Source organism: Elephas maximus, chromosome 24, assembly GCF_024166365.1.
Source record: "Elephas maximus indicus isolate mEleMax1 chromosome 24, mEleMax1 primary haplotype, whole genome shotgun sequence".
Classification (NCBI taxonomy): Eukaryota; Metazoa; Chordata; class Mammalia; order Proboscidea; family Elephantidae; genus Elephas; species Elephas maximus.
The window spans coordinates 6,269,524-6,297,509 of record NC_064842.1 but is presented as its reverse complement, the minus strand read 5'-3'; the positions used below and the strand labels follow the sequence as shown (position 1 = coordinate 6,297,509).

Here is a 27,986-nt window from a genome sequence, read left to right as displayed (position 1 = left end):
AGTGAAAGTCAACAGTCTGTTTAGAAGTCACCACCCATTCTTTTCTTTCCTTCCTTTTTTTTTAATTTAATGTCTAGCAACAGAATTTTTTACCTATTATTTTACATCTAGTTTACTTTCGTGGCTTTTACTCGCTGAAGACACATACATTGTGCAACCACCCTGACCCTGGTCTGGAACTAGGTTCTGAAGACACAAGGGGATGGTGTGTAAATCTCCAAACTAAGACAAAGCATATGAGACTGGGTGGGTCAGTGTTTCCCCTCCTCATTTGAAGATAAGCCTTGAGTAACCATGAACTGCGAGGTGTGTTACCGAGAGTGGACATGGTTTGTGCTCTTCCTGTTTTCTCCTCTGATAAACACATTTGCTGATGGCTATGGGGGAATTGGTGGTTCAGTGGTAGAATGCTCACCTTCCACGTGAGAGACCCTGGTTCATGCCCAGTCATCACCGGTCTGTCAGCGGAGGCTTGAGTGTAGCTATGATGCTGAATAGGTTTCAGCAGAGCTTCCAGACAAAGAAGGACCAGGAAGAAAGCCCTGGTGATCTACTTCCAAAAATTAGCCAGTGAAAACTTTATGAGTCAGAACAGTCTGATCCACAGCCAATCATGGGGATGACACAAGCTAGGCAGTGTTTTGCTCCACCGTGCATAAAGTGGCAAGAGTTAAGTATCTATTGGACAGCAGCTAACAGCAACGTGAAGCCTGGGGCTTCACTCTGCGACCAACAAATCGAAAGAGAAGGACTGACCATATAGGAACCACAAGTCTACATGTGACACCATTAACCAACTGAGCCACCCAGACAATGAAAGTTGTGTGGGGAATACGATTATACTCTTACATTAAAAAAAAAAAAAAAAAAAAAAGAATTTATATCGATACACGCACACATACAAAAAGAAGAAAGAGCCAAAATCAGAGTACTGTCCCTACAACTTGAACAAATAGAAAGTGAGCAACAAAAGAATCCATCAGGCACCAGAAGAAAACAAATAATAAAAATTAGAGCTGAACTAAATGAATTAGAGAACAGAAAAACAATTGAAAGAATTAACAAAGCCAAAAGATGGTTCTTCGAAAAAATTAACAAAATTGATAAACCATTGGCTAGACTGACTAAAGAAATACAGGAAAGGAAACAAATAACCCGACTAAGAAACGAGAAGGACCACATCACAACAGACCCAACTGAAATTAAAAGAATCATATCAGATTATTACAAAAAATTGTACTCTAACAAATTTGCAAACCTAGAAGAAATGGAAGAATTCCTGGAAAAACACTACCTACCTAAACTAACACAATCAGAAGTAGAACTACATAGACCCATAACAAAAAAAGAGATTGAAACGGTAATCAAAAAACTCCCAACAAAAAAAGCCCTGGCCCGGATGGCTATACTGCAGAGTTCTACCAAACTTTCAGAGAAGAGTTAACGCCACTACTACTGAAGGTATTTCAAAGCATAGAAAATGACGGAATACTACCCAACTCATTCTATGAAGCCACCATCCCTCTGATACCAAAACCAGGTAAAGACACCACAAAAAAAGAAAATTACAGACCTATATCCCTCATGAACATAGATGCAAAAATCCTCAACAAAATTCTAGCCAATAGAATTCAATAACATATCAAAAAAATAATTCACCACGACCAAGTGGGATTTATACCAGGTATGCAAGGCTGCAAGGCTGGTTTAATATTAGAAAAACCATTAATGTAATCCACCACATAAATAAAACAAAAGACAAAAACCACATGATCTTATCAATTGATGCAGAAAAGGCATTTGACAAAGTCCAACACCCATTCATGATAAAAACTCTCACCAAAATAGGATTTGAAGGAAAATTCCTCAGCATAATAAAGAGCATCTATGCAAAGCCAACAGCCAACATCACTCTAAATGGAGAGAGCCTGAAAGCATTTCCCTTGAGAACGGGAACCAGACAAGGATGCCCTTTATCACCACTCTTATTCAACATTGTGCTAGAGGTCCTAGCCAGAGCAACTAGGCTAGACAAAGAAATAAAGGGCATCTGGATGGGCAAAGAGGAAGTAAAATTATCTCTATTTGCAGATGACATGATCTTATAAGCAGAAAACCCCAAGGAATCCTCCAGAAAACTACTGAAACTAATAGAAGAGTTTGGCAGAGTCTCAGGTTATAAGATAAACATACAAAAATCACTTGGATTCCTCTACATCAACAAAAAGAACATCGAAGAGGAAATAACCAAATCAATACCATTCACAGTAGCCCCCAAGAAGATAAAATACTTAGGAATAAATCTTACCAAGGACATAAAAGACATATACAAAGAAAACAACAAAGCTCTACTACAGGAAATTAAAAAGGACATACTCAAGTGAAAAACATCCCTTGCTCATGGATAGGAAGACTTAACATAGTAAAAATGTCTATTCTACCAAAAGCCATCTATACATACAATGCACTTCCGATCCAAATTCCAATGTCATATTTTAAGGGGATAGAGAAACAAATCACCAACTTCATATGGAAGGGAAAGAAGCCTCGGATAAGCAAAGCATTACTGAAAAAGAAGAAGAAAGTGGGAGGCCTCACTCTACCTGATTTCAGAACCTATTATACAGCCACAGTAGTCAAAACAGCCTGGTACTGGTACAACAACAGACACATAGACCAGTGGAACAGAATTGAGAACCCAGATATAAATCCATCCACATAAGAGCAGCTGGTATTTGACAAAGGACCAGTGTCAGTTAATTGGGGAAAAGATAGTCTTTTTAACAAATGGTACTGGCATAACTGGATATCCATTTGCAAAAAAAATGAAACAGGACCCATACCTCACACCATGCACAAAAACTAACTCCAAGTGGATCAAAGACCTAAACATAAAGACTAAAACGATAAAGATCATGGAAGAAAAAACAGGGACAACGTTAGGAGCCCTAATACAAGGCATAAACAGAATACAAAACATTACCAAAAATGATGAAGAGAAACCAGATAACCGGGAGCTCCTAAAAATCAAACACCTATGCTCATCTAAAGACTTCTACAAAAGAGTAAAAAGACCACCTACAGACTGGGAAAGAATTTTCAGCTATGACATCTCCGACCAGTGCCTGATCTCTAAAATCTATATGATTCTGTCAAAACTCAACCACAAAAAGGCAAACAACCCAATCAAGAAGTGGGCAAAGGATATGAACACACACTTCACTAAAGAAGATATTCAGGCAGCTAACAGATACATGAGAAAATGCCCTTGATTGTTAGCCATTAGAGAAATGCAAATTAAAACTACAACGAGATTCCATCTCACTCCAACAAGGCTGGCATTAATCCAAGAAACACAAAATAATAAATGTTGGAGAGGCTGTGGAGAGATTGGAACTCTTATACACTGCTGGTGGGAATGTAAAACGGTACAACCACTTTGGAAATCTATCTGGCGTTATCTTAAACAGTTAGAAATAGAACTACCATACAACCCAGAAATCCCACTCCTCGGAATATACCCTAGAGAAATAAGAGCCTTCACACAAACAGATATATGCACACCCATGTTTATTGCAGCTCTGCTTACAATAGCAAAAAGCTGGAAGCAACCAAGGTGTCCATCAAGGGATAAATGGTTAAATAAATTGTGGTATATTCACACAATGGAATACTACACATCGATAAAGAACAGTGACGAATCTGTGAAACATTTCATAACATGGAGGAACCTGGAAGGCATTATGCTGAGCGAAATTAGTCAGAGGCAAAAGACAAATATTGTATAAGACCACTATTATAAGATCTTGAGAAATAGTATAAACTGAGAAGAACACATACTTTTGTGGTTACGATAGGGGGAGGGAGGGAGGGTGGGAGAGGGTTTTTTACTGATTAATTAGTAGCTAAGAACTGCTTTAGGTGAAGGGAAGGACAATACTCAATACATGGAAGGTCAGCTCAAGTGGACTGGACCAAAACAAAGAAGTTTCCGGGATAAACTGAATGCTTCAAAGGTCAGCAGAGCAATGGCGGGGGTTTGGGGACCATGATTTAAGGGAACTTCTAAGTCAATTGGCAAAATAATTCTATTATGAAAACATTCTGCATCCCACTTTGAAATGTGGCGTCTGGGGTCTTAAATGCTAACAAGCGGCCATCTAAGATGCATCAACTGGTCTCAACCCACCTGGATCAAAGGAGAATGAAGAACACCAAGGCCACACAACAACTAAGAGCCCAAGAGACAGAAAGGGCCACAGGAACCAGAGACCTACATCATCCTGAGACCAGAAGAACTAGTTGGTGCCCGGCCACAATCGATGACTGCCCTGACAGGGAGCACAACAGAGAACCCCTGAGGGAGCAGGAGATCAGTGGGATGCAGACCCCAAATTCTCACAAAAAGACCATACTTAAGGGTCTGACTGAGACTAGAGGAATCCCGGCGGTCATGGTCCCCAAACCTTCTGTTGGCCCAGGACAGGAACCATCCCCGAAGACAACTCATCAGACATGAAAGGGACTGGACAGTGGGTAGGAGAGAGATGCTGATGAAGAGTGAGCTATTTGTATCACGTGGTCACTTGAGACTGTGTTGGCATCTCCTGTCTGGAGGGGGGATGGGAGGATAGAGAGAGTTGGAAGCTGGCAAAATTGTCACGAAAGGAGAGACTGGAAGGGCTGACTCATTAGGGGGACAGCAAGTGGGAGTAAGGAGTAACATGTATGTAAACTTATATGTGACAGTCTGACTTGATTTGTAAACGTTCACTTGAAGCTCAATAAAAGTTAATAAAAAAAAAAAAAGAGTTGTCATCAAGCCGACTCTGACTCCTAGCAACCCTGTAGGACAGAGCAGAACTGCCCCATAGGGTTTCCAAGGAGCTGCTGGTGGATTCGAACTGACGACCTTTCGGTTAGCTGCCAACTCTTAACCACTGCACCACCATGTATATGTGTGTAACTCCCACCCCAGCGAGTCTGAAATAGTTAAGTGGAGAGCTTCCTCCTTCAGCCAGAAAGGATGGTTACTGTTTTTATCAGCTGTCAGGAGGAATCCGTGTTTCTGCAGGACAGAAGGGGGCAGGGCCAAGCCTTTTTTTTTTTTTTTTAAATCCAATCTGGAAATCATCCTTCCCAGCGGATTATAAACTGTGTCTTCCCACTGGCCAGCCTTTGCCCCCACAAAACATGGAATGCAGGTAGGAGAGACACAGACAGAGAGAACTGCAGCACTTCACAGATGGAAACCACTTCCTACTGATAAATGGCTGGTGGCAGAGCGCATTGAAGGCAAGCAATCCTCTTAAATGCTGGCTTTGAACAGATCTGGAAAGTAGCTATAGCTTAGCAAAACTATCTGTGAATGAGAAGTTTGGAGAACCGAAGCTAAGGCTTGAGGGTCTGGGCATTCTGTGCAATTATTATTAAAAGTCCTGATACAAGGAAACAATTTCGATCCATCCTGATATGACTATTTGGCACACAGCAAAAGAGGATGAAGGAAGAAGAGCACAAAGACATTTCCTAAAGCCAACCGCAAATACGAGTTTCAAAATTTGTTTAATAACTTTTTTAAAAGCATGTAGAAGCTAACAGCCTCACTTTATGCCCTTTGTAATCGCTTATATTATCTTTTTGCTAACACTAAACATATTCCCACGCATGGTATAAACTCAGTCATTCTCAAATAATCCTTTTGTAGTCATTATGAAGTTCCTGCTTCCGTTTGAATAAAAGCACACGGACAGATATAGGAGTCACCGACACGGTCAACAAGTTGCCCTCCAAGAGGCCTCCCAATGTGGTGTTGATAGAGACTTCACCAGGCCCAGGTTACAGTTCTTAGTTTTGCAGATTCAGGAACTTGGCATTGGCATTTATGTCAAGACAGTGTCCAATTCTGAGATAGACTTATATTATTACAGTTCACCAAAAAAAAAAAAAAACCTGCTATGTAAAACCAGTGCTCAAGAGTGTGGGCTTGGGGTTGAAAAACAAGCAAAAATAAAACCAGTATTTGAATCCTAGCTCTGACACATACTAGCTGTATTACCTACATAAGCCTTATTTTTTTCTCCTAAAAAATGGAGATAATACCTTGCCTTTGAGGACTTTGTTGAGGATTATTTGAGAAATGTATGTAAACTGCCTGACATATAGTCAACACAATAAATGGTAGCTCCAAAAGCATGAATTTACAATAAATAACAACAAACTGTTCTAGGATTCATGTCTTGAACATATATAACCAATTTCTGGACCATTAGCCTTCCCTTAGGAATTCTTAGGTACTGCAAGTAGCTAATGTGCTTGACTGCTAACCAAAAGGTTGGAGGTTCAAGTCTACCCACAAGCACCTCAGAAGAAAGGCTTGGCAATCTACTTTCAAAAAATCAACCATAAAAAACCATATGGAACACAGCTCTACTCTGATACATACAAGGTTGCCATGAGTCAGAATCGACTTGACAGCAATTGGTCACTTGTGACCTTCGCCTGGCTGACTGTCCCCTTGATCAGAAGGTTTTTCCTCAGGAAAAATAAATTTATTAGGCTTTCACGTACTAAATTAAAAATCACATTCCAGTCTTGCTTTTCTGAGATTACACCGAGGTCACTTTATTTGGAGACTTGGGTATTCCCGAGCTTGGCACCCTTACAGACAACTCCTTGGTAGTCAAGCGCCCATGGTGCTCAATCTCTTTGTTATGTTTTAGTCTCTCAGCAGTCAACCTTACTGACTTTATTAGGAAATTTTATTAGGTTATTAGGAAAATTTCATTCCTACCTCCAAGCCTTGCCAATGATAGACTTTTTCTAGGCAAGCTGGTAGATAGCTGTCTGGCCTAGATGGACCCACCTGATAGAGACTTTTTTTGTTGTTGTTGTTGTTGTTGACTAGAGTGGGCACAGGAACCCTAGTGGCATGGCAGTTAAAGTGCTCGGCTGCTAACTGAAAGGTTGGCGGTTGGAACCCACCAGCCACTCCAGGGGAGAAAGATGTGGAAGTCTGCTTCTGTAAAGATTTACAGCCTTGGAAACCCTGTGGGGCAGCTCTACTCTGTCCTACAGGTTCACTATGAGTCAGAATAAACTCGATGGCAGTGGGTTTGGTTTGGTTTTGGAGTGGGCAAACCAAAAAATAAATTAGCCAATTGCCATTAAGAAAGGTTTCACTAATCTATTGTGCTTCAGATAAAGTTTTAGAAAACTATAGCTACTACTTTCTTGTGCTCACACATACAAAAATTTGTTTAAAAATATCAAACTGAATGGTATCCACCTAGATTCCTAATCCAGATGTAGGTCAAGACATGTGATCTTGGGCAGATTACGTCACCTCTCTAAATCTTAGGTAAGGAACCCTGGTGGTGCAACTGTGAAGAACTGAAAGGTTGGTGGTTTGAACACACCTAGCCGCTCTTCGGGAGAAAGACCTGCCGATCTGCTGCCGTAAGGACTCCAAAAAGCAAAACAAAACAAAAACCTCAAACCCGTTGCCATCAATTCCAACTCCTAGCAGCCTCATAGGACAGAGTAGAGCTGCCCCATAGCGTTTTCAAGGAGCAGCTGGTGGATTCAAACTGCTGACCTTTTGGTTAGCAGCCAAGCTCTTAACCACTGCACCATCAGGGCTTCCCATAAAGATTACAGCCTAGGAAACCCTAAGGAGCAGTTCTACTCTGTCAGATAGGTTGCTATGAGTCATAATTGACTGGATGGCACTAAATATAACAATGATAACAAGTCTTGGTTTCCTCACCAGTAATTCACAGCTAGTGGAGTCTATCTCGTAGGGCGGTGAGAACTGACTGAGAGAGGACACGCACAGAGCTTAGCACACGGTTGGCACAGAGCAAATAGTCAGTAAATGACAGGGATAATGGCACTGGTGGAGACTATGATGATGGAGAAAAATCAAGAATATTATACCTCATCAACCCTCATTTCAATTAAGGTAAATGGTATTTCCAGTTGTGTAGTATATTGTTGTTCCATTCAATATGATACTAAAATCCTCTAAAACACGTTTATTTTCTGTCTTGGAAAGATCTCTCGGAGTTGATTTTCTTGTACTAATTCATGCTATTTACAAGGTTATTTTCATATTTAGTGCAGTATTCACATTTCTTCATTGCTGATAGAAATAAAAAATTTTATGTGAATATCTTGCAATGCAGCAAGACCTACAGCCTAAGAGTTGGAATATGCTGTTAATGACTTATTAACATCATCACAAACCACTGGCTTTTGAATAAACATTACCTGGCTCATGTTTCTTTGAAATGAGTATAAATAAATGGCCATAGGGTCAAACACTGACTCATCAAAGTGCCTATCTGCTCTTTGGTTTGGATCTGCTGGGTCAAGGGCGGCTCACTGTAACAGTCTATGTTATATCTTTGTTAGCTAACGTACTTCGAAGAGCCTATAACATTGTGACCTGAGCCAAAGAAAGCCTATGAGGAAGAAATAAAATTATTCTGTAAACAGAACCGATCAACAAATGGATAAGAAAATTAGTAATTCTCTCACATTCCTTTTATCCCAAAGTCTGCTGACACCGTTAGTATATCCAGAAACATTTAATGTCAAAATCAAATCTCAAAGCAAACAGAGACAAAGGAATAAACAAATCCTTTCTTGATCTTAAAGGAGTTGTGCATTGAACCAGTAGCATCCTATCTGTAAAAGTTTTAAATGATATACCGTTACCAAGATAGGTAATATTTTATTTACTTATTTTAATCCTGCTTAAGCTTGATAAAAAGCCTCAGTTAAGATATTCTTTCTTTCTTTCCTCTCTGTTCCTGCTCTCTGGCAAATCTTGCCAGAAAGATTTCATTTGGATTGCAGACATGCACCTTCCTCCTTTTGTGTTTAATGCTGCAGGTAAGATACACACCTTTAAAATAAAACTTTTTTCATTGCTTTGTGCAGATTCATGCACATTTTCATTTGGCCCTCCTGTCATCTCTGGCGCACGATTGTCCAGGGCTGGTCAGGCTTGGGGAACGGAATATGTGGCTCTGGATTATGGACGCAAGATCAATTCATGTTCTGATCTAAACAACTGAGCTAACTGACTCTAACAATTGGTTGTTCTAATTGTTACCAAGACAATTACTTAAATAAAATAATGCAGCTGGTTAATATTTACATTATATAATATCAAGAAACTGTTTTTACTTTTATCCCGATCATACTGAATGGCTGCATTAAAGTTGAAGAGTTAAAACATACACACACTCAACTTTTGTGCAATAGAGGGCAGAAGAAAATTGTTTCCTGTGACACCTGACACATCTGAGATGCAGTTGAATGGTGGAGATCTCAGGTTGTTTTGGGTTAGGTCAGTTCAGTGCACTGGTGGTATATGCAACATCTGGGAACAAGACATAAAAACGGATTATTACTTAGACTCATGCATACTGATGTGTCATTGTGAGTGCACTTTTGTGCAATAGTGCATATTAGTTCCCAGTGCTTTAGAAAAAATGCATGGCACCATTTTTCCAGTTATTGTCATTTCTTTTTTTTTCTCTAAGTATCTTCTTAGGTGACCAAGATAAGCTACAAAAAGGGAGGGAAAATGACAATAACTCTTGTAGGATATCGCCATTGGTCATTGCAATTCCTGAGAAGGATTAATATCTTTTTTTCTGCTTGTTTGGTTTTCTGGGGGGGTTAGTTCTTGTTGTAATACACCAGTACTTTGAAATTTGACTTGGTCAAGAACTCTGGACATGACTTACAAGATTCTCAAATAATTCCATGAAAAACTAACTTTGACCAGAAACGAGTGGTGATTTTAAAAAATCGATTCATGCTAATCTTTTAGTTAGGGATCCATCTGCTTTCTAGTCACCTCAACCTGGTGGGCGTGATTAAAATTTACGGTAGGGTTAAAAAAAAAAAAAAAAAGATGGCGTGACTGGACAGAACCAAACCAAATAAGAACCTCAAGTCCCAGTATCCTCCTGATTTCCATTTGGCACTGGTTCCTCCTGTTTACAGACCACAAGGAGTCAGGGAGACCCAGACACATGCGACACATTGTAAGTAGACTTAGCTGCAGAGAGTTGCTGTAGATATTGGACTAAGGTCCTTGCACAGCTGATATAATGTCTGAAAACAAACATCATCCAGAACCGCTCTTGTGGTGTCTGGCAACATCCCTACACACCACAGTGGCGAGATCTTAGTTATCTTGAGTCAAAAATTTCACTTCTATGCATCAAGAAAAGGAGGCTGATGACATAAAGGAGAGTTTATCTAATGAAAAGTTTATCTGGAACTTCACCAAGCACGTCAGCAGAAGGACATTGATGACAATACCTTTTTCTGAATGCAAAGTTGAGTCTTCCAGCTCCTTTCTCGGGATAATTTGGTCAAGTCTCTTTTATTATGCTCTACACACCGTTGAAGCCCTGGTGGTGCAGTGGTTAAGAGCCCGGCTGCTAACCAAAAGGTTGGCAGTTTGAATCCACCAGCCGCTCCTTGGAGACCCTATGGGCGAGTTCTACACTGTCCTATAGCGTCAGTGTCAACGGCCATGGGTTTGGTTTTGGTTTATACACTGTTACTCCATTATTGTAATTCATAATAACGTAACCAGAGAGGTTAGCTACTGCAAATACTCCAAAATCCTCAAAAGAAACAGGTTGTTATAGGCCAATTCAGTGCTGAGGGCCTAAAGGACACAGGGAAGATTTACGCATCCTTAAAGTCTGTGTGGTTCTCCTATAAAGCCCTTACCTACTTCCTTGGAGGGAGACAGAGGGGGAAAAAGATAAATGCTCACAGGAACGGATGATATAACACCCTGCAGCTGCTAATGCATATGGATGTGTCAGGCAAATGTTCCCAGCAGAAACACATTCTTTAGTTTCAACCTGCAGCCATATTCAGCAATAAAGGAGTTTCCAAATCAAACTGCTGACTCCTTTTTTTCCCGTTATCAAAACACCCCAGCACACATCTTACCAGGCAGAGTAAATCAAAAGAAGAACCGGCTGGAGTTACAACTCTTGTCTTTCCCTGGATATCAGGTGTCCTGCAATTTTGCAGATCTATTTGTGAGCCGAAATAAGTAGCTGTAGTTCCATAAAAACTCGAAATAAACCTATTTGGGCACGCCTGGGCTAACTTTTCAAAGGCCTTATCTTTGCAGAGGGACATTGTAATTGACCAACTGATTGGTTTTTTCCTGTCTAAAGATGCACAAAAAATTTTTTTAATATTTTTTTAAGGATGCACATTGATTACACCTTTTTCTGAATATAAAAAGATCTGTAGCAACTCAGAGGAAGACTGAGCAACTGAACTTTTCTCTTTATCTTTTCTATTCTTTTAGTCTTAAATTTTGCAGAGTCTCTGGTACATTGATAGGAAAAGTAGATTCAAGGGAAGGACAAAAAAAAAAAACGGTGAATAAGAAAAAAAGAAGAGGTGGAAGGAATTTGGGGAGCAATCTTGTCACATTAAATTTTCCAAAGCACCGACATCGTCAGAGCACATAGCTGTGGATTTACTGTGACATCCACTTTTCCTCACGCTGGTACTGCCTATTTATTGAAAAGTTCTGTGTTGGGGAATGAAAAATGTCAAACAAGAAACTTGAACTGTTACCTGGAGGGGCCGTTAAATGGTAACTTGGGAGTGATTCGCTCCAACTTCTTTATGGCTGGGAGAAGGCATACCACTTTGACATTTTTTTATAGGGACGTAAACCGAAGCACTTAGAAAAGAGAGGCAGTTGAGATTAGATGCGGAAAGAGAAAACGAGCTCGTACCTGGGGATTAACCCCCTTTTGCGCTCTACTGGGAAGCAGGCTAGGTATTCACTTCGAGGGCAGCATTCCAGTGAAACGCCCTGAATTCTGAATGAAATGATTTCGGGCGAAATTGCGCATCTGCAGGGGGCGTAGTCTGTGCTGCTCTCCGGGTTTCTTCTCCCTCAAACCCAGTTTGGCCTCTGGCCTGTCTGGAAGATCACCCTTGAGTAGCCTCCTGTGAAAGGCCCTAGAACCCTAAAAACAGGCACTAGTTTCCTGTGCCCCTGCCTGAGCCCAGAGCACTCCAAGAGGGTAGGGGCGGCAAGGGGGGAGCACTTATTCTTCTTTCCTGGACCTGGAGCCCTGGAGTTTGTGGCCTGGCACCGGAGTGCCCGGGGCAAGGAGACAAGGTTGGGAGGAGGAAGGAGTCTCGTTCGCTCCTTCCACCAGAATTCTCAGGTACCGGCAAGATCCTTGATCAGAGAACTCGGTTCATTCAAAGGACCCAGGCTGGAGACCGCAGCTCAGGTTCAGTCAGGCTGGTTAGAAAACGGCTTTGGCGGGCCTTCCTTTCCCTTTCCCCCACTCCCCTGCCCAGTTCAAGTCATGTTAAAGGTTGTCAGAAGCCTGCTCTAGGAGCTGGTCATTGACTTTTTCTTTGTGCTTTCCCAGAGGTGAAGCGAGAAAAACGCTCACGGAAAGAGAGCGCACGGTTGCGGTATGCACCCCCTGCTGCCCCTCCACGCAGGCAATTCCTCACACGCATCTGGCGGCGCCGGCCGAGCCGCTTCGGCGCCGTAATATACATATTTCCAGGGGGAGGCTGGGCGGCTGCTTCTTCGCCGGGTCAATGTGTTAATTAAAAGTTGGTCCGAGTTGGTCAGCACGCAGTCCCAGATGTGCTTAACAGCATGCAATTAACACATACGGCAAATCTTTTTGAAGATACCAGAATGGAAACCCCCCCGAAGAAACTCCACCGCACCCCCGCCCTTAACGTGAAATAGCGAAGGCAAAGAAGGGAAAAGTCATTAAAAGACATAATTAAATGTGGGCCGCCGTTCTTGAAGGGGGTCGGGTTGGAAAAAATTCCCTAAATCTATACATTTCAAAAATAAATAGCAAATTGATTTTTTTTTTTTTTTTTCCTGCAGGACGGGCAGGCACGGGATCCGTTTCCCTCGGTTCCCACCCCATGTATATTAAACAGCAGGCGGCGGCGGCCGCGCGGCGCGGTGACCTCGCCAGCGCCCGAGTCCCGGCCTCTGCGCGAGCCCGCGCGCCGCCGCCGCCGCCGGCGATTGCACCCGGGCCTCCCGCAGCCAGATTGGTTTCTGCAGCCAGAGATAATTACCGCGCGTTCGCTTGACAAGCGTCCTTTCTATTTTCAAAAAGTGCAGGGGAAGAGTGTGCGTGTATGTGAGAGAGAGAGTGAGACGTATATGTATGTGAAAGTATGTGGACACACTCAACGTCGTCGCGACAGCGGAGGAGCGGTCCTGGATGCCGCTCGCCCGAGGCTGCATCTGCCAGGTCGCGCCTGCACGCAGGGTTCCACCTCAGCCCCTTGACTCGGTTGTCAGGCCTCCACTGTCCCAAGGAAGGACTGTTCACTCTCTCTCTCTCTGAAATCTGTTAGCCTCCCACTCGCCTCCCGACACACACTCGGGCGGGCGGGCACGCGCGCGCACACACACTCACACCACTCTGCCACCTCATCACTCCCCGGAGCTTCCGGAAGCCAGGCGGGGACCCAACGGGGCACCTTAAAGACACACCAAACCTCTAGTCAACTTCTTGGGTATCACTCTAGACTTCTGCTTTCAGATTGCTTGGTTGCAGGGATGATAGGCGACTTTGTCACCGCCACAACCCAAGGGGGGACCTAGGGTAGCAATTCAAACCAATTAATTCTGTGTGTCGTTTATAAAGGGTGTGCCTTATTGATGTCACCTAATGAAGCAAATAATGGATTTGGAGTATCCTGGCTATTCATCTGGTCCTTCCAAGACCTGGGTGTCAGAGAGAGATGGATAGTGATGGATGAAGAGAGAGAAGGAGAGTAAGGAAGAGAGAGAGAGAAGGGGTCGCCTATAGATCCCTGGAAATGGACCAGATTTGTTGAGTGTCAACTTGAAGAAGGCAGTCTGAGGCATGATTTAAACACGGAGGCGTCGTTGTTAACCGGTGTCCCACCACTGTCCCCCACCCCCACACTGACTTCCTGCCGCTGCCTTCTTTTCTCCCTTTTGTAGGATACAGAAGGTGAATAATGAAACCATTTTGCTAATAGTTTATGAGCCATGAGATTAGAAATGTATATGGATAGACCGGAGCACCAGACCGAAATCATTTGAAAGAAGCGTGAGGCTTGGCAGAGAAAGAAAGCGCCGTGTCCTCTCTCCCCAGCCCGGAGCGGAAAGGGAGGGATGAGGTGGCCTCGTGCCTCTCCCGCTTCGCTCCATCTGAGGACAGCGGCTTGGCCCCATCCTCCCGCCAGCCCCACATCCTCCTCGTCCCCCCGAGGGACTGGAGTGAGAGGGAGATAAATTGGGGCGATGCCGAGATAGCGCGAGCGGAGATAGTCGTTATCACCAGGATTTTTCTTACAGTGATGGGATCTAAAAAGATCTATCACGCTGGGCAGCTTCCCCCGAGGCAGAAAACAATAGACGTGAACTTCACGCAGAAGCCAGCCACTGGGACACAGTCTGTGCGTTTTCATTTCTGTCCCTATAGGGCCTGTTCCCCTAGTACAACCACCCAGAGCCTTCGAGAAACCCCGCGAGCTCGCATCTGACCTCCACACACAGCCCTCCAGGAGGTCTGCTCACTCCTTTCTTTTGCGGAGTTGCTACTGTTTCAAAGCCAGGGTTCCGGAGGCGGGATGCCAGGGAACCCAGAGCGGGTAGGGTAGTGGAAGTCAAGGTGAGCCGCTGGCCTGGACACCTTTTCCCGTGCCCGCAAAGGGGCCGCATAGCCCGGGGAAATCCCCGAAGCCGGCCTGGAATGGCGGCCCAAGCCAATGGCCCGCGAGAGACCGCCCCACATCTGGCCTCGCGGCCAGGAGGATAAGGGCGCGCGGGGGCGGGTGGGGGCGGGCTCCGCCGGAGGCGGCGAGCTCCAGGCCCGGCTCCCTAGCCAGGCCAGCAATTGGAGCGGGAAAGCCACGACAGGTATGTAGCACAGGGCGGGCACGCCGGGCAGGGGCACCCCGGGAGGCCTTGGCCCCGTCCAACCCCTCCTGGCAGCACCCTAAGCTCGCTTCGGGCCGGGACCGCCCGGCGGTCTGCTACAGCACCGAGGGCGCGGGCTTGGCGGGGCTGGACAAGAAGACGCGTGCATCAGCCCGGGCCAAGCCGGGGGCAGCGGGCACACCCCGCTGGGAGGGCGGCCTCTGCAGCCCGCTTGGCACCCCAGTCTTAGCCTGCCCCTTCCAAACTCTCCTGAATTGGGGGGTAAACAATTAGTTTGGCATTTTCAAGGAGGTAACTGGCGGGAAGCAGCGTTAGGAGAAGCACGAATGGGGCAGCAACTGCCCACACCCACTGCGTTTGGAACCCGCTTTGGTCTTGGTCCCGAGGAAGAGGGCAGGCTTGGGCATTTGACATTCGAGTGTATAGGTGGAGAGCTGGTGATATTGGACGGGTTAGGCAATGGAAAGAAAAAGAACCACCACACCCTCTCCCCCCCGCCCCGCGCCGCCGCCCCAGCTAGAGCTGCTTTTGGCTCCTTGGGCGGGCGTCGCCCCCACCCCGCCGGCTTTGAGTGAAGAATGGAGCCTCCAAAGGAGAGCAGTGCAACTTCCTCTCACCTGCTGAGCCTCCTCTCCCCGAGCTCCGGCTGCAGCTGCAGCGTGGAGTTCACCGCCACCACCACCCCCGCCCCCCGCCCACTGCCTATCCTGTTGACCCTGGCTTGTGTGTGACATCCAAGACAAACTTGGTGAAGTAATCTCCTGAACCATGGAGTCTGAGATTGAAAGAGGAAGGGTCTGCTGTCCTCAGGGACTTTATTTTTGAGGAAGCACCTAGAATGAAAATGAAAACCGAACTAGCCCAGACACCACCCTCAAGCCGGGCTTGGCCAAAAGGAAGCGGGAAAGTGGACAGCGAGTTGGGTTCAGAACTCCCGGTCACATAGATCTCTTCCGGTCGGCAGGTGCGAGGGGGGTGGGTGGGCAGCGAAAAGGCGTCCTGCTCTGGGGGGACTAGAGAGGAGGACTCCAGAGTGCCATCCCGCAGGACGCGCTTCTCCGAGAGCTCGAGGCCCCCATACAAGGAAGGACACAGCTCCGGAGTGCCCCTTCGCTCTCCTAGTCCCGGCCAGAGCCGGAAGGTTCAAATAAAGTTGCTGAGGGTTGAGGGTGAGGGGTGCGTGACATAACTTGAATAACTTGAGAGTTACTCTTCCCTCTGAGAAAGGAGCCCTGCGCTCCAGGAATCCTTTCTGGTATCTTCTGTACTCACCCTTTCGCACGTCTCCCCCAGACTCGGTATTGCCTAAATTCCCGTCTCGGCGCCCCGAGGAATCCCCCAAGGCCGGACGTTTCTCACTTTCCCGCCATCGTTCCCGCACCCTCGGGGAACCTGGTGCCGGACCCTCATCTTCCCCCTGGTTCCACGGCCAGCCCTCAGGAGTCCCACTCTCCTGCCTTTGCCCTCGCGTGCTAGTGTCTGCCCCTGGGCGCTGGGACTGGGACTGACGAGCTTCGGCGTGTGGACAGAGTCAGAGACAGAGGCGGAGTGTGCTCCCCACACCTTTAGCAAAAACAACAAAACTACTGTAAATTCGGATACAATTAAATTCTACCCCTTTTTCTGAATCTGTCCCCTTCCCACGCCTAATTGGAGAGTGGCGGGGGCGGGGGTGGGGGTCGGGTCGTCCCAGAAAGGGGAAATTCTGCGCAGACTTACGCCGGCTCCTCTCATTTGTTACTTGATTCCGTCTAAAAAATCGCTATTTATAGGCTACACGCGGCAGCCCGAATCCCGGTGCCCGCTTCCCTGTGCAAAGTGAGAGCGGCCCCCGCCATGCCCAGCCGCCCTCTCGGTTGTGTCCCGTGATTTGTTTTGTTTCCACCCTTACGCTGCCGGGGAAGAAGACCGCAGGGAGCCCCCGAAACCACCCTCAGGTAGTAGTGGAGAGCGGCTCTGCAGTTCGACCGTGTGAGTCCACGCCTGACCCCGCTCAGCGTGCGCGGGCCGGCGGGCGCCTGGGAGGCGCTGCCGCTCCGCGCCCCTCGCGCGCTCCTCCGCCCTGTCGCTGCCGCTGCCCCTTCGACCTCCAGCTTTTCTCTTTCCCTTCCCCTCCTCCCTCTTTGATTTGGCTTTTTTCTTCTCTCTTTCCGTGCATCTCTGACCCTCTCTCACCTCTCTGGCCCTGCTCTCAACTTCCGGCTGAGTTTGCGTCTCGGCATAGAATGAGACAAAACTGGCCTTTACGTGGGAGGCGGGGTGGGGGTGGGCGTGTGTGCTGGGCGTGCGGGGCGTCGCGGAGCGGGTCTGGAGCGTGGACCCGCGCACTGGGGGAGGGGAGGAGGCGCGTCGGGATGGAGGCCTCTCCTTCTGCAGTGGCTCGGACCGCGGGATGGGAACGCAGTGTCCACGAAGCCCCGCCATCTGGGACTGTCCCTTTGCGGTGCGGAGACAGATCTGTCTTAATCAAAATCCCGGAACCGCCCGGAGTGGAAAGAGGGAAAGACCTGGGCACGGGCTGGGCCTGGCGGCATTTGTTCCAAATCCGAGGTTGAGTGGGTGCTGCGATTCCTTTTTAACCCCCGGCTGCGGCCACGTTCGCTTTGGGCGAGGGCAAAGACGCCAGCGGACTGCGGGTCCGGGGGCCTTGACCTAGTCCTCTTTAAATGCCAGAGCCGCAGACGGGGCTTCTGTGTTTTAGAAACCAAACGGCAAGGGGGCGAAAACAGGGTAGGCTGGAGAGACCCCGGGCACCGGGCGAGGGGAGCGCTACGGCGCGCGCTTATGGCGGCGGCCAGGGCTGCGCGCGCCGAGCGGCGGCCAGGTCGGCTTTCACGTTGGCGTGCGGAGGCCGGCGTGAAGCTCGCGCACGGCGGGTCAAACTGCCCTTTCCCGCCTGGATCAAGGCAGGACTTTTGGGGGCGGGGTGCGGAGAAGGTTGTGATCGAAAATAACCGCGGCTCCGGCGTCTGGCGGAAGATAAGAGCCTCAGTGCCGGGGGAGGGGGAGAGCAGGGAAGCTGGGAGCTAGTAGGGGGGAACTCCGGCCTCGCTTCTCCCGCGCGCAGGGCCCTGTGCCCTCTCCGTGCGCCTGTGCACTAACTCCTTACCCGCCACCAATTTCTTCTCCCATAGTGGATATCACAGTTAGAATTCTCTTTGGCCACATCCCCAAAAACGCCCAGGCTGACCTTGCGAAGGGGAACGAAACTCAGCACCGGTGTGTGGCAGTGCCAGAGCGAGGGGACCTACTCCCCAGAGTGTGCGCACCCGGATTGCCGGTCACTGAAACGGGGCGGGTGTGTTGTGTGTGGGGGCGGCAGTCTGTTCCCAACCTGCGTCCCCGCTCCCCTCCCGAGCTCACACCACTGGGACAGTCTGGTTTAGACAGGAACGGCGCGGCGCACACCTGGCCCTGCGCTGCTCGGATTCTCAGCCCAGCCGGCCCAAAACAGCGTTCACAGACTTAACTGACAAGTTAAAAAGCAGAAGCAAGTTTCTGCTTCTATCCCTGGGCCGCATGCGGGGTGATGGGTAGATGCCACACTTGGGACATCTTTGTAGCTAGAAATCGGTGGCGCTGACTCCTAAGGTCGTAATTCCGAAGCTGGGGGTGCAGTGTCTTAGAGTATTTCCCGCACGGCGTTTCCGGACACTAAATGCCGCCCGGCTCCTCTGTCGTGGGTTTGGGTGAGCCGCTCATCTTTTTTCTTAAGTCGTAAGGAAAGGTCAGGAAGATAAAGAGAGAGGGCAAAAGCGACAAGAGGAAAGGAAGGGCCAAAAAGAATGATCACTTGGTAGCTGCTTTTCTTCCCTGACGCCTTTCAAAAGCGTACCATCTTATGAGGCCCGAGGAATTACCTCCAGAAAGATCCCCCTTCTCCGCCTAGTTTCCCTGGCCAGGGCCGCTTCCTGGCCAGGGCCCGCTAGTGAGCTTGTCGGCCCTACAGCCGACTAACTCGCGCTCCGCGGTCTTGCCGGCTCCCGACCCTCACCCAGACTCAAATGCCTTGTCTCAGGGTTTCTCTGGCACAAATCGCTCAGGCGCTGTTGCAAACCCGGAGGGCCAGGCGCCCTCTCAGCAACCCGGGCGATGCTCTTGTGGCACTAGGGGCCTGCGGGTGGACGCAGTGCTCGGGGTCGGCGGTGGGAAAAGAGAGTTCGCCTACAGCATTCGGCTTTCCGGAGTGTGAGGAACGGGCCTCTGATGGTACCTTAAAACTCCTTTCCTCAGCGCAGTGAAATAACTTGCTCGGGCTGTGAGCTCAGCTCTGCACGCGGATCCGTGGGCTGCACCCTCCTAGTTCTTTCCGGCTGCAGACCCTTTCTGGCTTCGTCCTTCTGTGCGAGGCCTCTACTGCGTGGCCTCCAGACTTCTGGGGCTTCACCTGCTGGGCCAGGGCTGCAGATGCGGGAGGACACCAGGCTGCCTGCCTCAGTGTGAGCACAGGTGACATTTGCACAATCCAGGCAAAACTAGACAACAGACTTTCGTGTGGGGCAGGGAACCGAACGGCCTGTTTCCAAGTCAATTCGTGAAGCAAGGAAGAAATTCCACTCTCTCTAAAATAATTCACGTTTTCAGGGGATTCTGGGCAGTGCCAGGAACAGGGATTGTGTGCCATTTTCCCAGTTCTTCAGATCTGTGACTTGTATGCTCTGCGAAAAGGCGATGAGAGGGAAACGCTGCGCACTACCTGTACCCACCTGTGAACACGGCTTGCCTTCTTAAGTGGCTGTAGATCTTGGTTACTAGCGGGGCCAGCGTTTTACGGGCAATCAGAGCAAAAACAGAGTCCCCAAATCGTTCTTTTTGTGATGGCAAAAGCTGCTAAGTAGCCAAGGGTGGGATGATGAGTTTGAAACCATTCTAGACCAGGAGAGCTTTATGAACCCTAAAATTTCAGGCTGGAATATACCAGCCCTTGCTTCCTTCAGCCTGTGCCTCCAGTCCCTCCTCACCTTCCTTCCCACTCTACTGACTTGGCTGGGTCGTCTTCGGACTAGAACTGCCTTGGAGCCAAGCCCTTTCTTCAGCCAGACCTTTGCTGCAGATGAGAGTGTGTCTACAAATGAAACTATCCAAGCTACCTGTTCTCCCCCTTCAGGGCACTTCTCCCTTACTAAGAAGTGAGAGCTTAGACTCTGAATGCAGTCTCCTTCCAGGATTTCACGTGGTCACTCAATTTATATATTTCTGGCCAAGAAGCTGAGGCCTCAAATCTAGGTGGATGGAAGTAAAGGAAGAGGGGAACCCAGAGAAGAGCTAAGTGACTCTTTCTGACAAGAAATTTCCATCAACTTGATGCTGTCTGCTTATGTTTCACCAGTTTACTTCATTTTTCCCTTTTGAGCGAAGAGATAGAGTTCTCAGATTATGTAACTATTAGTCATATTCTGACTGCCTTTAGAACCTGACGGTCCAATGCAAAGTTGGCTATACTCTCCTGTATGCTTAATTTTTGACCTAAAATAAAAGTAGTTATTTTTCTCAAGTTCTTGTTCACCTTCAACAGGTTGCTTTCAGTTTCTCTATTTCTCATATTTCCTTACAATAACACCGCATGAACCAGATACGTTTAACTTCCATGGGACAGGATTAGTGCTACCACAATTCTCCAGGGAGTTCTGGCTAAAACCACCTTTGCTTTGACCTGAATTAGCCACATACTTGAAATGAAAGTGAGGGGTTTTGTTTTGTTTTGTTTTAATCTGAATTATTCAAATACTTGCTCAATTTTTTTTCCCCTGCCTGTTTGGCATAAACCTCGTCATGTTAACATTTAAGTAGTCACATCATGAAATGAAAAACACAACTTTTAAAGTCGAAAATTTCTTTGGGGTATTTTTCAATCATAGCTGTGGTATTCAACATGGCTTCAGGAAACTGTATTTTTCGAAATTCATTAACAACAGGAATATTCTCAGAAGGTTCCCTGTAACTTTGTCATGTTTCTTTATAATTATGTTCTCTGAGTCAACTGAACGTGCCACCAACTGGTTAGCAAATGTGTATTTAGATGAGATTTTTTCCAACTTCAAAAAATAGAATTTCCAACTTTTTCCTCCTGTACAACCTAGTTGACTAGAAAGCTTGGACAGTTCAGAAAAATTAAGTTTACAGGATATAGTCTGTTCCACTCACCCGTTTACACTGTCTGTATTTCATAGTCAACAAATACATTTTAGTACTAGAAGGTTTCAGGAAAAGAAATGTCTTCTTGTTTCGGGGAGGCTTACTGAATAAATAAAACCAGTTGCTGTCAAGTTGATGCTGAATCATACCCCAAGTATGTCAGAGTAAAAACTGTGGTCCATGGCATTTTCAATGCTGATTTTTAAAATGTTCTTTCTTTTTCCTATCAGATGTATCATTGCGCTTGATTCATTTATATCATGTAAGTTAAAAAACTATTCAAATTACTAATTTATGTTAAATTGTATTCTTCTTACCACAGTCATTAATGTTCTGTTACTTTGATTAAACATATTGATTTGTAAGGAAGAAGGTTCCTACACACGTTCATTAAGCAGGGGTGAGCAGATTGGCTGACCATTTGAAATCAGTTGACAGGGAGCATTTCAAATAATAGATGCATTCCTCATCCTTTAGAAGACTCAGAATAAACATGAATCAGAACAAAAATTTTAAACTCCAGATCTTAAAACAAGAGAAGTCTGTCTTCTGTCTTGCCCAAACATCTACTTTATCCAATGCAGATTGTCAGGGAGTACCTAAAGGTACTGCTGTTGTATTGACCTTTTTCTTCAAAGAAATCCTGAGTTATTCAGGTAAGTTGTCTGCTCTAGTGAATGAGATCTTTTATCTCACGATGACAATAGTTTTTTTCTTTAAATTATTATTATCACATTCATCTGCCAAGAAATTTCAAATAGTCATCTGTGTTTAAATAACATTAAGGATCTGCCTTAAACCAACAACAACCAGGAAAATCAAAGAAACGGCTGACACGGTGTTCCTAACTTAACAGTATCTAACACAGCCACATGTAGGCCTGTGTCAAGTCAGGTGACATGTTTACATTCCAGGGAGAATGGTCTTGGAGTCAGAGAGGACAGAAACTAAATTATTATGGAACATTTTTTTTCAAATAAAAATTAATAAAAGGATATAAATAGAAATTATTGAATGTAAAGGTATTGCCTGTTATCTCAAATTGGTTGCTTTGGGGGCAATTAAATTATTGATTAAAAATAACCCACAGAGTGCTTTGAATCAAATCTTTGTTTTGTTTAGTGAATGAGAAGGTTTATGGCAAGGCACAAGTACTGACATAGAGACCTTTGATTATGTTCATCAGAAGTCTTGGACCAGATTCCCGGAAGTGCTGTTTTATGGAGTGTACTATTGAACAATGGTGATTCTCAGCTTCCATGTGGGAGACCTGAGTTCAACTCTCAGCCAACACATCCCATACACAGCTACCTCATGTCAGTTCAGGCTTGCATGTTTCTATGATGCTGAACAGGTTTCAGCAGAGCTTGCAGACTAAGATGGACTAGGAAGACAGGCCTGGCGATTACTTTTAAAAATCATCCATTGAAAACCCTATGAATCCCAAGGGTGTGATCCCCAGGCAATCATGGGAATGGCACAGGACAAGTCAGTATTTTGTTGTGTTGTTTGACATGGAACCGCCATGAGTCGGGGCTGATTTGAGGGCTGCTAACAACAACCACAACAAGGTATTAGAAAAACCATTGAACACTTTCTAAATGTCCATGTACAGTGTGCTTCTGAGGCCAGTGAGTCATATGCATGGCCGTAGCCCTGAACATGCCTTGAGGATCCCAAGGGAAACTTGGTCTCTTCATCTGTACAATAAAGCTTTCATCACACAGTTATGGTGGGCATAAAATGAAATAACACATATGAAAATGTTACCTACATGTGAGGCATATTTATAAGGCATTTTCAAGCTTTAGAGTACATTTCCTTGAGTAATTACAGACCAACTACGTAAATGAGGACAAACTTGATGATACTGGAGCAATTTGCAGTCATGCTGTCTTTGGTCTGCACGGTGTTCGCTATAGAGTTTGTCTCTTACCATGGTTTAATTTTTTTTTTAATTTATGTAACACAATATACCAGATGTTGCCCTTAGATTTTTTCAATATTAAAAAATTAAATTCTCAAACAACCCTACTAGGTAAGTATCTTGGTTATCTAGTGCTGCTGTAACAGAAATACCACAAGTGGACGGCTTTAACAAACAGAAATTTATTTCTTCACAGTAAAGTAGGCTAAAAGTCCAATTCAGGACGTTAGCTCCAGGGGAAGGCTTTCTGGCTCTGGAGAAGGTCCTTCTCATAAACTGTGCCCTGGACGAGGAGCTTCTCTGCGCAGGGCCGCCAGGCCCAAAGGATGTGCTTTGCTCCTGGCACTGCTTTCTTGGTGGCATGAGGTCCTTCTGTCTCTATGCTAGCTTCTCTCTTTTATATCTCAAAAGAGATAGCCTCAAGACACAATCCAATCTGGTAGATTGAGTCCTGCCTCACTTTCACTAACACAACTGCTGCCCATCCTCTCTCATTAACAACATATAGGAAACTCACAATACCGGGAATCATGGCCCAGCCAAACTGACATACACATTTTCTTTGGGGGACATAATTCATTCCATCACAGTAGGTAATAGTGTTTTTTTCCCCATGTTACAATTGAGAAAACAGAGGCACGGGGTTATAATATAGCTTGTCCAAGGTGACATAGCTTATAAGTTAAATTTTGAACCCAGGCAGTCTGGCTCCAGAGTCCATATTCTGACCTACTGTATTATGCTGCTTATGTCTAAAAATCCGGAGATTTCAAACAAAAATCTGGTCTCTGTATTGATTCATTCAGCAAGTACTGAGTGCCTACTTTGTGGAGGTTCTGGAAATCCTGGAGCTGCATTCTTGCACTTGCTCATGGCAGCAGTCAACTGGAACTGAGCCCTCACTGCCATCTTTTGATGGAGTCACCAAATTAGGCTTGATTCATCCTCTTGTTTACCTACATAGGCCCTGTAAGCAATCACGTTTGTTACTGCTAACACAGATGCAGGCAAGGGAAATAGTTCACAGCAAAAACACCAATCAGGAAGGCAAATAATAAACATAGAAAATGAACATTAAGGCATGGATTTAGTTCTGCAAAGTTCTTTTCTGCTGTCATTAACTTTGGATCAATGAGCCAGCAGGATTTGTTGGGTGCCCACTGAGTGCTTGAACCATGCTTGAGGACTTAAAATTGAAGAGTTTAAAATCAGAAGGGTGTGAAAAACCAACACAAAAATAAATGAATATAAATTAATACATAGGAAATAAAAATCTCACTACTTGGAAATTCTTCATTATGTCTTTTAGGCAGTGGTTTTATAGTCATAGGATTTGTTTTCTTATGCACAAAAGGTAAAAAATAACCAATATCTGATCTATTGCAATAGGCAGGCTTCAGAACGTGACACAAAGTTGGGAAACTTTCAATACAATCTCTAAGGGTTTCTAAGTACAGATATGCTTCACTTAACAGCCAGGATAGGTCCTGTGAAACAGGACACAGGACGTTATGTGATTTGGACGTTGTGTGAACACCCTATTTTATACAGGAGAGAGGTTTGCATGACCATCACCAGGTGGGCCAGGACCTGTGCCGCCACCTCTGTGCAGAGGGGCTTCGAGAAAACTCTGACTCCGCCTCCTCCAGTCCTGTGGGGTTGCGGCCCATATGCAGTGCCCACTTGTGGTCCAGCCAGCTGCCTTCGGGTTCGCTGCTGGCCCCCTCCCCTTCCTTCCTCCCTGCTTGTCTTCCCTGCCCCTCCCCGGTGGGCTTTATACTCTTCCAGCCCTGTTGGCCCCCCTTTCACCGCCTCCAACTCCTCCCGCATCACCTTTCCTCCCACCACCGCCACAGCCCCCAGGAGGAGCGGCAGCCTTGGCCGAGTGTAATATGAAGAATGCCCTGGATCGGTGGGGCAGCGACCTCATGGGCATCCCCCTTGGTGGCTCCTGTAGTGTTTGCTTAGTCCCTGCCCAGGCGAGTGTTCTGGGACAGGCAGCCACAGATGAGTGCCAGGGGCCCCCTTCCCCTGCCACCCTAGGCCTGGGGCCAGGGCTGACGCGGACGGAAGAGCTAATGAGAGACAGATAGAATCTACAGTACTTTATAAAGTACATCTGCTGTGTCCCTTTCTCTGATCGGGCTTCCTGAACTCATAACCTTAGGGGACACGGACTTATAAAAAAAAATGTGGTTGGAATTGCCCCAGTGGACCTTACGCGACTCATACCTGTGTTCGTGCAGTGCAAGTGGGCAGTGTTGGTAGCAATTACCCTGAGTTCTGCAGGCTTCAGAAGAGTCTTCTGAACGAAGAAAGAATTAAATATGTCAGGATAATGTGCCAACTATATTATACCATTACATGTATTCATTCTAAGGTGTTCTAATTTTTGGACAATGGCTAATTATCAATAACAACACATGATTAACAAGAATTTCCCCCAGGTGGTCCCTTTTGATCTAGTGAGCCCCCATTCATCAGCCTCAGGTGTTAGTGCAGCTAGAAAGAACTGAGAAAAAGGCCAAGTGACTTCCCGCAAGGTGATTCCACACTTCGCAGGCACTCTTAATAGTTACCTCACATGTTGGGATTTAAATAAGAGATTCGAAGTGATCTTTCAATTTGGGCAAGTTGCCATCTTCTGAAGTATTCCATGAAAGTGTTTTTTTTTTTTTTTTTTTCCCCCAAGGAGGTACACGCTCCACAATCCAGAAATTCTACTTCTAACTATATTTCCTAGTGAATCTCTTCCATGTCTATGAAGAGTCATGTAAAAAAATGTTCATTGCCGCATTATTTATAATAGTGAAAATTTTTTAAATTTTACTTTAGATGAAAGTTTACAGAACAAACTAGTTTCTCATTAAAGAGTTAGTACACATATTGTTTTATGATACTGGTTAACAGCCCCGCAACATGTCAACACTCCCTTCTCAACCTTGAGTTCTCTTTTACCAGCATTCCTACCCCCTCTTGCCTTCTGGTCCCTGCCCCTGGGCTGGTGTGCCCCTTCAGTCTCATTTTATTTTACGGGCCTGTCCAATCTTTGGCTGAAGGGTGAACTTCAGGAGTGACTTCCTTACTGAGCTGAAAGGGTGGCCAGCGGCCATAGTCTTAGGGTTTCTCTAGTCTCTTTCAGAACTTTGAACATACCACGGATGGCCAGAAGAACGAACAAATCTGTCGTAGAACTACAGCCAGAATGCTTATTAGAATTAAGGATGGCGAGACTTAATCTCATGTCTTTGTACATGTCCTCAGGAGGGACGTGTACATTTTTAAATTTTTATTGTGCTTTAAGTGAAAGTTTACAAATCAAGCCAGTCTCTCATACAAAAATTTATGTACATCTTGCTGTACACTCCTAGTTGCTCTCCCTTAATAATAAGACAGCACACTCCTTTTTCCCACTCTGTATTTTCGTGCCCATTCAGCCAGCTTCTTACCCCCTCTGCCCTCTCATCTCCCATCCAGACAGGAGCTGCCCGCATAGTCTCATGTGTCTACTTGATCCAAGAAGGTCACTCTTCACCAGTATCATTTTCCATCCCACAGTCCAGTCCAATCCCTGTCTGAAGAGTTGGTTTTGGGAATGGTTCCTGTTTTGGGCTGACAGAAGGTTTGGGGACCATGACCTCTGGGGTCCTTCTAGTCTCAGTCAGACCATTAAGTCTGGTCTTTTTACTAGAATTTGAGGTCTGCATGCAATTGATGCATCTTTTTTTTTTTGTTTGTTTTTTTAGATGGCCACTTGTTAGCATTTGAGACCCCAGGCACCACTCTCCAAAGTGAGATGCAGAATGTTTTCTTAATAGATTTTATTATGCCAATTGACTTAGATGTCCCCTGAAACCATGGTCCCCAAACCCCCACCCCTGCTACACTGGCCTTTGAAGCGTTCAGTTTATTCAGGAAACTTCTTTACTTTTGGTTTAGTCCCGTTGTGCTGACCTCCCCTGTATTGTGTGTTGTCTTCCCTTCACCTAAAGCAGTTCTTATCTACTATCTAATTAGTGAATGCCCCCTCTCACCCTCCCTCCCTCCCCCCTTTCATAAACATCAAAGAATATTTTCTTCTCTGTTTAAACTATTTCTCCAGTTCTTATAATAGTGATTTCATATAATAGTTGTCCTTTTGCAACTGACTAATTTTACTCAGCATAATGCCTTCCAGATTCCTCCAGGTTATGAAATGGTTCACAGATGCATCACTCTTCTTTATTGATGTGTAGTATTCCATTGTGTGAATATACCATAATTTATTTATCCATTCATCTGTTGATGGGCACCTTGGTTGCTTCCATCTTTTTGCTATTATAAACAGTGCTGCAGTGAAGATGGGTGTGCATATATCTGTTTGTGTAAAGGCTCTTATTTCTCTAGGATATATTCCAAGGAGTGGGATTGCTGGATCATATGGTAGTTCTATTTCTAGCTTTTTTTTTTTTTTTGATGTAGTAATTAATTTATTAGATTACTACAGTTCTGGCTGTTGTTACATGCCATCCCATCCAGTTCCAACTCATAGTGACCCTACATACAAAAGAAGGGGACACTGCCTGGTCCCCCAAAATCCCCACAACCCTTGCTATGTTTGAGCTCATTGTTGTGGCCACTGTGTCAATCGATCTTGTTGAGGGCCTTCCTCTTTTTCGCTGACCCTTCTCCAGGGACTGGTCCCTCCTGAGGACATGTACAAAGACATGAGATTAAGTCTCGCCATCCTTAATTCTAATAAGCATTCTGGCTGTAGTTCTTCTATGACAGATTTGTTCATTCTTCTGGCCATCCATGGTATGTTCAATGTTCTTCATCAACATCATAAATCAAAGGCATCAATTCTTCTTCTATCTTCCTTATTCGTTGTTCAGCTTTCACATGAATATGAGGCCATTGAAAATACCGTGGCTTGGGTCAGGAGTCCTTAAAGTGCTTAAAGTG

At 45.7% G+C, this 27,986-nt stretch overlaps 2 protein-coding genes across 5 annotated transcripts in view; one reads left to right on the top strand and one right to left on the bottom strand.

Annotated features, from left to right (window-relative positions):
• Nucleotides 1-17,404, bottom strand: part of LOC126066670 (uncharacterized) — a 64,888-nt gene extending 47,484 nt beyond the window's left edge. Inside the window, exons 1-3 of the mRNA XM_049867919.1 lie at nt 17,156-17,404; nt 16,758-16,872; nt 16,253-16,492 (exon numbers count right to left, since the gene is read on the bottom strand). Coding sequence (XP_049723876.1) covers nt 16,253-16,492; nt 16,758-16,872; nt 17,156-17,404 — 604 coding nt within the window. The remainder of the gene's footprint in view (nt 1-16,252; nt 16,493-16,757; nt 16,873-17,155) is intronic.
• ESRRG (estrogen related receptor gamma) overlaps nt 14,881-27,986 on the top strand; it is a 724,179-nt gene continuing 711,073 nt past the window's right edge. For 2 of the 4 annotated variants that reach the window (XM_049868244.1, XM_049868247.1), the window contains exon 1: nt 15,716-16,951. The gene's annotated coding sequence lies outside the window, so the exon portion shown is untranslated. Of the gene's footprint in view, nt 14,960-15,715; nt 16,952-27,986 lie in introns of those variants that run through there. The other 2 variants (XM_049868242.1, XM_049868248.1) reach the window with 2 other exon arrangements.